Source organism: Gymnoscopelus braueri (genome assembly GCF_963280865.1).
Source record: "Gymnoscopelus braueri genome assembly, chromosome: 4".
Lineage (NCBI taxonomy): Eukaryota > Metazoa > Chordata > Actinopteri > Myctophiformes > Myctophidae > Gymnoscopelus > Gymnoscopelus braueri.
In genome coordinates, this window is record NC_137605.1 from 22683666 (window position 1) to 22695526 (window position 11861).

Genomic DNA, 11861 nt, shown 5'->3' on the forward strand with positions numbered 1-11861 from the left:
GTCCATTTGTGACTAGTCCACGCCCAGTGAGGGCCACCTATGGAGCTTTGTTCCTGCATGGGCAGAGCTGCTGGTCTGACTTGCTCACAGCACTGCAGCAGCACCGGAGCTGCCAAATGACACTAGCAATCTTTAGAATCTTAATAAAGCATGAACAAACTGCTTCACAATAACAATGTTGGTGTAATAGAAATATCTTTCATTTGAAAAATGCATGCAGCCATATAATGTGGATTAGATAGCTGATGTTTTTATTGGAACAATTTTGCAGGTGTGAGAAATCACTTTTCTGCTGTGCCTTCTCTTAGCACTTGTTGGGGAGAAATGCTCAGTTTGACCCCAAATATCCTGTGAACGATGCAATGAAAAATATCTGGGGTTTTCTTTTCAGCTACTTGCTGTAAATGTTTGTTTTTGCCTAGTAGTAATTCAATTAATTAATTTAATCTTTTGTTTTGTTTTGTTTTAATGCTGTTGTCTTTAAATGTTATGTATCCTCAAAAGCACTCTTTAGATAAGAGCTTGTTTTTATGAGGACTAGTACAATACCTGTGGTCAGAGTGCTTAGTGCAGTAACCGTTATCAGAGTGCTTGGACACCATTCAGTCATCTACAGTACGATAACAGTCATCTATGACTGACGCACCAACTTCGTTAGAGTTTTCGGATCCCACAGTAGCCGATTTAGAGACAGATTGATAGACAGACAGACAGACAGATAGCGCTCGCACACACACAGACAGAGCTCGCGCGCGCGCACACACACACACACACACACACACACACACACACACACACACACACACACACACACACACACACACACACACACACACACACACACAGATTCCTGAATGTATAAATAAATAGAGAGATACAGTCCTTCTACAATACAGTTGTGGTTTCCATATAGATAGATGTGAAAATAGTTATTCCTTTTATACTACTCAGATAGATAGTCACCTCCACACTCGCATAGAGCAAGAGAGAGTTTCAATTCTTTCCTGGAGACAGAGAGATGGTGTCAAAAATATCTTTCTTTTTATGTGTCTGTTTACCCTCACTGTTATTAGGGTGGTTTATGCTGCCGTATAAAAATGTCAATAAGATGGAGGGTACAAGAAAACTTTTATTTTGTACCGTGAGACACAGCTCTCCTCCACCTCTCTGCTTAGTCTCTCTGTATTAAAACAGTGATTGACTGATAGAGACAAATCCGATTTTTCCCCTGTTTTTCATTCAGCGATTTGAGGTCTGCCAATAAAAAGAAAGATGAACTAGTTGGTACTTTTAAGCTCCGACTTGAAAACAGAGAAGCAGCCCTTTGACTAGGCATTACGTTTCTGTTTTTCTGTGTGTGGTAACGATCTCAAAATCCATTACTGCTATCTAATTTTGTCTATATTTCTCCCCTTTCTCATTATCACTGCTATTTCCAACCTTATTAACTGTGCCTCCTCTGCGCCTATCTTTCTCAATCTCTTTCTCTCTCATGCTATCTTTCTCTTCCCACTTTCTTTGTCTCCCCCATGTATTTTTTCCCTTATTATTTTTGTTCTCTCTCTCTCTCTCTCTCTCTCAGGTTTTTCGCAGTGCCGGTCATGGCACTGATTGCTAACTTTGGCATTCCTCGTTGGGCGCGTGAGAAGATCGTCAATGGCATTCAGCTTGGAATCCACCTCTACGCACACATTGTGTTCCTTGTTAGTATCATGTACAGTACAGAAACACACGCACGCGCACATACATACACACAGATTTGTATTACTATACTTGTGAGGACATCAACATTTTAGGATGCCAATTTTATGAATGCCATTTTTACAATTTATCTAATTTTTAACCGCAAGTCTAAAGCCGAAAAATAGCAGATCTACAAGCCGATCTATAAGCTCACAACCTGTCGCACTGTGACACGTTGTGAGCTTATAGATCAGCTATTTTCCGGTGTGTGACATCGCCGCACAACTTCGTATACAATAGGGAAAATCTAACCCCAACCCCAAAACCTAACCTCTAATCCTTTATCCTAAACCCAACCTGAATCGTTTACTCATTGTAAACCTAACTCTAAACATCTTTTTAAACCATAAAACAAGCAGTGTCTTGTGAGGACCAGGAAAATGGTCCTCACAATGTCTATTTCTCAAATTCTTCTATACTCGTGTGGACATTTGGTCCTCGCAAGTATACTGTAGTGATACAAACACACACACACATAGCCTTTCTTCACCTCGTCTTCATTATCCTTGAGTTGTAGCCGCCAAAACCGGATTTATACTTAGATTTGACACGTCACACCGTGGCGCCTTGTGAGCTTGTAGATCACTATTTTCGGCATGGCACAACCATCGGATAATAACAGATAATAACTAAGCGCCCATTGTCCTCTTGACTTTGCCTTCTCTGCACCCCTATTACATAAACCTGCTTTACCTTGGACACAGTGTTCTTTATCCATAGCCTGCACTGCTCTGGTTGTATTCCTATTTCACCCTGGCTGTTTGGTGTTTATATATCCACTGCTTTTGCCACAAAAACAAGATGAACACAATACACTAGGCATGTAACGACTTATCGTAAATCGATTAAAATCAATTTAAACTGGTGACAATTTAAATTGACTTAATAAAACATGCATCGCGATGCAAACAGCAGAGGGTGCAATCGAGACTAGACAAAAAACAGAAGATACAAGATCTTTGTAAGAGAATTGAAAAAATATATAGTTTCCAGTCATTTGCTATTATAAAAAATAAAAGAGAAGAAAATGCTGGATTTGTGTAAGAGAAATACATTTTTAAAAGATTTTTTTGTCATTTGTCTGTAAAATAATTTTGTGTTTAAAAAAATCGTGAAAAAATTGTATTGTGAACTTAGTATCGTTATTCAAATCGTATCGTGAGTTGAGTGAATCGTTACACGTCTACAATACACACATCCATCATGTCTATTGCTTTTGCCCCCATCTGCCCTCACAATGTGTTTTTTCTCTCGTTTTCACTGTCATTCTCGCTAGATCATCACGCGGCCCTCAGCAGCCAATAAGAACTTCCCTTATCACGTGCGAACGTCTCAGATTGGGATCCTGTTGTCCAGTCCGAAGGCCGGCGAGGCGGGAGAGAGCTTCCCCCACCATGCCTATGGAAACAGCTCCTTCCTGGGGGACTCTCAACCTAACTTCACTGAGCTCTTCTCCATCCAATCAGTGAGTAGGAGACTGGAAACAGCAGGCTAACTTTGTGTGGTGTGTAGGGTTAGTATATGTCGTAAAGCCCAACCGATGTCAGATTTCTGGGTCCAATGGAGAATCCTAGAAAACCGATTACAGGTGTATTGACAGATTTTTGTAAAAAAAAAAAAAGGGGGGGGGGAAGGGAAACGTTGGGAAAATGTTGAACTTTGGCTGAACATCAAGTTGTGTATAGCTACCTGGATGAAATGCAAGTCCAAATAGTGTCGAGCATCTTTTTCTGTTGCTTCTGTGTAGTGGGATTGAGGAGCCAGAAGTAGTGATTCCATTCACTTTCATATGGTGGAACTGGTCTCAAAATCACCCTTTTGCCACTTAAACAAACGCAAAGCAGATTCTGCCAACATGTAGAAAGCTGAGTCCTGGTACTGGTGGTACCAGGGTCAGTGACACAATGGGGTTGGCAAGATGACACATTTAAAAATCTTTTAAATTTGTATTTTAACTCTTTGACTGCGGACGACGCGATAACGCGTCAAGTGCTACTTTGTCCAGTTGGCCGTCGACGCGCTGGACGCGCGTTCATTGTTTAATCTCTGATTGCGCTATGCTGCTTAATATTCAATGTTATTCTCGAGTTCCACTTACTTCACGGACATCTGCATCCGGTTTCATGACCTGGATTCCGTTTCCGGTTTTTGATTCTTTTCCCCAGTCATTTTCGTCCAAAATAGGTAAATAAACGGTCTTTCACACGGTATAACGGACAAACGGACAGTTTCTCTTCTATAATCTATGGTCTGGGTGACGATCAGTCATCGCCGTCGTGTATCACATCGTAATTTTGGTGATCAAAACAATCTGGGACGACGTCACTTCCGTTTTCATGTTTTTCCCTGTCTAATCTATCAAGAAGGGTGAGAGAGACCCAACGACCTGATCAAGCAGTCATGTGCTGCTCTCTAGTGGCGGATTTGTGCTGGGTCTTTACATTATGTCCCCTTAAATTATTTTAATGAGAAAAATTCAAAATATAAAAATAAAAAAACACGAAAATTGCTGGCACTGGGGGAGTACTTTATGAAAATACTCTGGCAGTCAAAGAGTTAAAGGCATGTATAAGATTTGTTAAAAATATGTAGTCATGCTGGTTTCATATCATTTAAAAAGAAATTTGCACCATTTTACAATGAAAATTACAGAATGCGCCTGAAAATGTGAAATGGTGTAAAATATTATATTTTTACTTTATTTTAAAATATCAAATGAAAATAGATATTATCAGTATTATCTCTAGATTTGTGTTACATTGAGGACATAATGCTGAGAAAACCTCTGTTTTAGATAATCTTTGACTTTATTACACTATAATAATTATAGCATTATGTTTTATTCAACATTTTTATGTGGAATAAAACCCTAACCCTAACCATAAAATACCGGTTACATCAATTGACACAACCCAGTTACTTACCAGTACTTACTTAATCCTCTTCGTTCCCTGTGGAACATAACTGTGTGCCTAGTTTCTGTAACAAGGTGGTATTCTACGGGTTGGGGTTGTTGGACCCACGCCCGACCCCCAACCTGGAGGGCCAGGTGCTGCTTTTCATCCAGCCTCTACTCTAGAAACCTGCCCGGCTTGGTTGAACCTGCTGGGAGCATGGGCCCCCGCCTGTATAGCCTTCTGAGTCACGGAGGCACGCAAGCCTCCCCACCATGACAAGGTTGCAGCACAGGGGGAAGATCACAACCCAGTTACAATGACAATGTCGCTTCTACAGTGAAATTACAGTATTTTCTGAAGAAAGTGACACTGAAAATCAAGCGTGAGTGTCAATATGTTGTGTGTGTGTGTGTGTGTGTGTGTGTGTGTGTGTGTCCGTGTGCGTGTGCGTGTGCGTGTGTGTGTGTGTGTGTGTGTGTGTGTGTGTGTGAGGGGGGGGGGGAGCCCAATGTTCAAGGTCAATCAAATGATCAACTCTTGTTAAAAAGGTCTTAAATACTAACCAGTAAGGGTTAACTATTGTATGCGGGACCAACCAAGAGTTGGTGAAATAGCGGAGTCCTTGATTGGCTCTGAGAGGCTGTGATCTGATTGTACTAAACCCCCAGCAAGCTTGTCTGTTGGAGATACCAGAGCCATATGTCTCCATGGCCATTAGCCTGATATACTTCATTGTACAAAGGCGTCGCACATTGAAAATTGGCTTGCATACTAACATACTATTTAGCATGCCAAATTACTTTTTTGTATGTCAGGAGTGAAACCCTACTGCTTAGAAGATATTAAGTGTAGGCTGAGAATAGTATACTGTGCAGTATGTAGTACAGTGTTTATCAACCTTTTTTGGGCCAGTGCCCACTCCAACATCCAGGTCCCTTACCCCCACCCAATTTAAATGTAAACTTTATTTGTATTGTGTATTGTGTTGCTTATCTAATTTAGAAAACATCTCATTGATTTCTAAATATTAGATTTTACATTAAACTGGACTGTTAGTATGTGATTATTAGTTAATTATTGGCCTACCTCCCATGGAGAGAAAAAAGCCTGTTACAATTATAAGTAGAATTGTATATGGATGCCAGGCCCTGTCACATCAGGCCCCTCTCACAGGGCAGGGCTGTTATGGCCCTGTCACTGGCCCTGTCATGTTAACATGGTAACATGTTACCAGCCCTGTCACATGGCTTTCAGGCCCTGTCACACAGTGCTGTGAGAGGGGCTTGATGTGACAGGACCTGACATCCCTGTCACAGCCCTGTGACGTGATACTGACATGAAACTGACATGATACTGACATCATCAGTATCATGTCAGTGTCTCAGTGTCATGGTCACTATCATGGTCAGCATTATGTCAGTAACATACACATTTTTATTTTTTAAATGCTAGGGGACATTTGATGAGTGAGACATAGGGCAGTGATCTGTCTCCGAAGACAGAGGTTCCTTGTTCAAGTCACTGTAGTTACATTTCAAGGCTAACATACAAAAGCACAAAGGTGTTTTAGTGCAGTGGTCTAATGCCCTGCCTCTGAAAACAGAGGGTCCTTGTTTGATTCCCAGACCTTCTGTAGTGAAATCTTGAGGTTAACATACAAAAGAACACTTCAGAACTACTCAGGGACTCGTGTTGAGTGTTAGAGTGGGATGGTGTAATGGTCTAATGCTCAGACTTTCAGACCAAAGGCTCCATGTTCAAGTCCCAGGATGTCTATGGATAGATGCAGGACTATTCTGAAGTTTTGAAGGCTACCATACAAAAGAACACTTCAAAAGTACTAAGAGACACCTGTCAAGGGCCCAAAGGTGCTTAGGCGTAATGGTGAGGTGTGCTCGGTTGCCTCTGTTACAGACAGTTTGCAGGTTCGAGTTCATGCATAACCCCCCAGGTTTACCTCTCAGGAAACAGGGGGGGGGGACAAGGTATCATGTCAGTATCATGCCAGTTTACGTTCCACAAAATTTGCCTTCCACTTTAACACATTGATTGCCAAGATCGCATTGATGCGTTCTTTCAAATCCATCGCTTGCATGCCAGCAATTCAAAAGAACGCATTGATGCGTTCTTTTGAATTTTCATTGTTTAATCTGTGATCGCACGGCTCTGTTTATTTCTCATCAGCACTTTCGTTTTCCACTTACGTCACACTCACCCGGAGCCGGATGTAAAAAAAAAAAATCTTTTCCGGGTCACATAGTTTTTCTCCGGTCATTTTCGGACAGAATAGGGAAAAACCCTTTTTTTTCACACGGTATAAAAAACGAACGGACAGCTCAACTTCTATTTTCTTTGGTCCGGGTGACTAACAGTCATCGTCGTAGTGTATCACATCGTTTTCAGGCCGATCAGCGGATCAGGGATTGTCGAAAACATAACATCCTGTGAATGACCGGATATGACGTGGGCCTGTTTGGGAGGGGGCGAGCGAGGGGATCAATGTGTGGATTTGCTGCTCTCTACTGGTGGAACTGTCGTATGTGCTTAACACCACAATCAGAGAATTTATTTGAAATGAAAAATTTATGAAAAATTAAAAAATTAAAAAATTAAAAAAACATTGCTGGCACAGGGGTGAGTACATTATGAATAAACTCTGGCAGTCAATGTGTTAAAAATGTACTGTTCCACTTAAAAAAATGTGCGTTCATGTTACGTTCCACACAAAAAAAACAACAACATCATATCTAACATCTAAATCCTAAACAGGCTAAGTAAGTAGTTGTTACAAACACTTATTAGTGTAAGTAAAAAAAAAACATTTTTGATGGATATTCTTCCTTGGCCTACTGTGTGTGCAAAGTTTCCCGCCGATCGGTCCAGTGGTGCTTGTAGCATGTCGTGTAAAACGGGCCCCTCCAGCAAACTTTGAAAGCCAATCGTAGTCAATCGGAATAGAATCTGAAAACTTTGACAGATACATCTTGATCACATGACTACAGAGATATGGTGTACCAATTTGGGTGAGGTTTGGGCAAAATCGGTAGGAGTAGTAGCAAAAAGTGTGTTTTGCAAAACAAAAGGCACAACATGGCAGAAAGCTTGTCAGATGGAAATGGGCATGGCTTATTTGGGGAATTGCGGAATGATCCAAAGGTGATTCGGTGTGTTATAGCGCCACCATGAGGCCGATTTGAAAAATGTAGCGTGGAATTTCTTCCTTGGCCTACTTGGAATGTGCGTGCAAAGTTTCACGGCAATCGGACTCTGCATTCCTGATTTGAGGCATTTTGTTAAAACGGGCCACTCCTGCAAACTTTGGCAGGCAATCTTAGCCAATCAGGAAGGAATATGAAAAACCTGAGAGATCCGTCTTGATCACATGACTAGAGATATTGTGCACCGATTTGCGTGATATTTGAACTAAATCTGTAGGAGTAATATCAATATGCGTGCGAAGTTTCACATAAAAAAAAAACGGTATCTAACCGTGGTGTAATCTCTAATGCGTATAAAACTGGGGGTCCTTGAAATGAAAAAGGTTGAGAATCACTGGTGTACGAAAACTCATCTATAAACCCTGGCCCTTCCCCAGGACCCGGTGAAGACAGTGGAGGAGACTGTCACTCGCAAAGGGCAGGATGTCCAGAGGAACAGCGAGGAGAAGATCATCACCACCGCCGCCGCAGACCTGACGGCCACAGTCCTCCCACCGCCCCCCATACCTCCCCGTCTGTCCACGCACTCCCCGCTGGTCCCACCCCGACTCCCCTCCTTTACCGAATACTTCAGCATGCAGAGCGGAGGAGGAGGAGGGATGGGGACAAAGGCGTGAGACAGAGAGAAAGGACAGAGTGACAGACAGACACGAGGGGGGGAGGTCGGGCTGAGGGTAATGGATTTAATACGAATATAAAGTAATGGGAGAGCAAGATGAAAGGCACGCGGCGGAAAGTCATAAAGGGGAAAAAAATGTAAAGGTGGACGGATAAAGAAGAGAGAAGTCATCGGAAGTGCGTGCGTGAAATGGAATCCTTTTAAAATGTTCCATTTTCACCTTTGGAGATGGAGAAATAGGAGTGGAATAGAGCAGGAGTTGGGGGGGGGGGGGTACTTAGAGATAGGGAGTGCTGAGCTTGTAAAAGAATAAAGAAGCAATAAATATTTGATGTTGACCAGTAAGCCGCACACGGGGGAGAGAGATGACAACGTGGATGTAGTCAAGAGCAATAGAATGATAGCTGTTCGCAATTGGGTGGTGGGGTGGGGTGGAGGGTTTGCTAACAGAACTCTTTGAAATCGTTTCATCGAAGAATTGATGAGGCACCAGCGGTGGCATGAGAAGGAGCTTGTAAATACTTACAGCGGGAGAGAGCTACCACTTTATATATCGTTTTAAGGTTTTAGTGCAAAGGGATGTTTTTTTCTTAATTTTTTTCCACATTGTTGAATTCGAATTGGTGCTGTGACCATCAGAATTATCATGCCATTACTTGTACCAGAGTATTTATCCCCCTCATGTAACAAAAAACGTTTTTCTTTTTTTTTTATGTTTGACACATTTTTTATAAAAGCATAGATATTTACTCTATATAGTTAGTTTGTTTATTTAATTTATATCCTATTATGCCTCCATTGCACCTGGTTATATTGGATTGATATGCTGATGTATAAATGTACAATGTCACGTTTCTTGTGGACACCTGTACTTGTAAAACAAGCATGTTTGTATCGTACTTCCCATCCCTGAATCTGAGATTTACTCCATGTGACCACATGTGCTTATTGTGTGTATTCAAATCTATACTTTTTTACATGCATACAATAGGCTATGATATATATTTTTTGAATGGGTCCATTCTGTTTCTGATGGAGGGGCCACGGATGTCTCTTGATATTCCAGTCAACTGCCCCCCTCACATTGTCCATAACACCGTTCCCTTGAGGCTCTTTTCGACCACAAGAACCAAGCGAACCGTGCCGTGCTGTGTAATGTATTTCACGGATTCTGGATTTGTTTCCATACTGGGTGGGTTTCAGATAAGGCTCTCAGAACCTAATTTTGGCCCTGCTCAAGAGGTTGTACTAACCCTGAGTTCTGGGATCCCAGAACAAAAAAATAATAATAATAATAATTGCAGGTCTACAAGCCTTGTGGCCTTGTACAGTAGATTGGTATTTTAACTTTTTTATTCGGTTTCTTTTTTTGTATTTTATTTATTTCTTATTAGATACCTTCCCATTCAAGGGTGGTTCTGGTTATATTGGAAACATAAACAAACAAAAAACATCACAGTACTTCACAGGTTCTAGAAAGTTTCAGGTTCTGGGTTACCCTTCGTGGTCGAAAAGATCCAATAGTTTCAGCTTGCTATTCACTGGAGTGCTTGCTTGTTTTATTTCTCTGTGTGTACAGACGTTGGTGAATGTACTAATGCACTAGAGCACAAGGACAGGGGTGACACAGGTACAGCACGACGTACCCTAGTCTTTTATTGTTTATCAATGTTTATTCTCCATGAGACATTCACAATTCCAGAGCAGAAGGCTGGTTCCAGTGTTTTTACCACAAAGTAATTCCAACATCATTCATCCACACAATACTCGTGGGGTGTTCACATTTGATTGTGTGAAAACGTTACTGATACTAGTGGTTTTGTATCACCCCGAGTGATGACAAAATAGAATTATAGATGAACTGTGAAAATAACACTACTGTACATTCTGTTTGTCCTGCATGGAGCACTTTAATGTTCCTCGTCTTAGTCTGTTTATTTGTGATGATGTCACTTTATGGACGGCTTTCAATCCGCATTCACACCACGTCCTGTGATATTCCAACTGCACACGCGCACACACACACACACACACACACACACACACACACACACACACACACACACACACACACACACACACACACCTGTAAATAAATTAGATGCTCTGAAAATGTCATTCATTGTCAACAGGCTTTTTAGAGAATGGGACACATTTAACAGTAACTCACCGTTTTTACATTAAAATGCAGTTAAGTTGGTAAGAGCAAGATAAAGGGGAGCCAGTGATGAAACCACATTTCTTGCAATACCAGAACAAATATTTTTTATCTTGTGTGTTTCACTCTTTGGCCTTTTTTTTTAAGAAACAAAAAAAAGTGGTTGACTAATTGCCTTCGTTTTTATCAATGGCTCACCTTGCTATAATATCTGGAGTACATTAGGATCTTAGGACTGTGGTGTGTTATTTGTGATAATATAATAAGAGGTGTTAACTTAGTCCGTGAAACAGAATACTTGAATTAGAGCACTTGTTGTTGTCTGGTTGTTAATGTGTCTCTGATTCATATTCTACTGATGCCTATGGTTAAGGTTGCCATGACTTATTTAACAGGGAGCTTTTTGGGAGTTTGCCAGACTAACTTGACAGGCTATCATTGCTTTTACTTGTACACAGTACATTGACTTTTTAATTACAGGACAAACACGCACGCACATACTGTACGGACAGAAGACGAGAAGTGGCGATAAAAATGAGATTGTGTATGCATGACAGAAAACAGCACAGCTTTTAGGCTACTCGGAGAAATCTGTTTTAAGAGCACATCACATAAGCACTGTTCAATTGCATTTTAATTGTGTCAAAAGATAATTATATATGCTGTACATATACACTTTTTGCCAAAATAATAATAAAGATGTTTTATTATGAGGCCTTGTCCCAAGTGTCATTTGTGATTACCGTATGCATGAGTATGTGATGCAGCTACACCTGGGGCACTCACCAAAAACCATTCATCAAATAACTATAAATCATATTTTGAATGCGTACATTAAAGTAGAGCACCAAGGGGAAAGATGTGAGGTTGGTAATACTCTGATGTAAGCCTAATTATTATACACTCACTGCAGTCTTCGGCGGAAGAGCCATCATAAAACTGTCCTTGACTTTGCCTTACATTATAGCGTTACCTTCGCAGATGGACTCTTAGCATATTCTCTGCCAAACAGTCATTATACTTTTGAGCTATCTATAACTTATGCACTGGTGCTGTCTGAGGGAAGACTTCACAACAGAACCAAACTAGTTAAAAAAAACATTTACCACAGTAGCCATTGTAAAATAGTCCCATTAATGTATACACATCATCATAGTTATTCTTGCAAAGAGGCAGGCATATTGGCCCTCATTTATCAACGGAGCGTAAAAAACGTCTTATATTTT

The 11861-nt window shown here is 40.9% G+C and overlaps 1 protein-coding gene across 1 annotated transcript in view; it reads left to right on the plus strand.

The window, feature by feature from the left end:
• tmem145 (transmembrane protein 145) overlaps nucleotides 1-8725 on the plus strand; it is a 54133-nt gene extending 45408 nt beyond the window's left edge. The window contains exons 13-15 of the mRNA XM_080426258.1: nucleotides 1583-1703; nucleotides 3020-3208; nucleotides 8236-8725. Coding sequence (XP_080282384.1) covers nucleotides 1583-1703; nucleotides 3020-3208; nucleotides 8236-8475 — 550 coding nt within the window. The 3' untranslated portion in view covers nucleotides 8476-8725. The remainder of the gene's footprint in view (nucleotides 1-1582; nucleotides 1704-3019; nucleotides 3209-8235) is intronic.
• Nucleotides 8726-11861: the final 3136 nt, after the last annotated feature.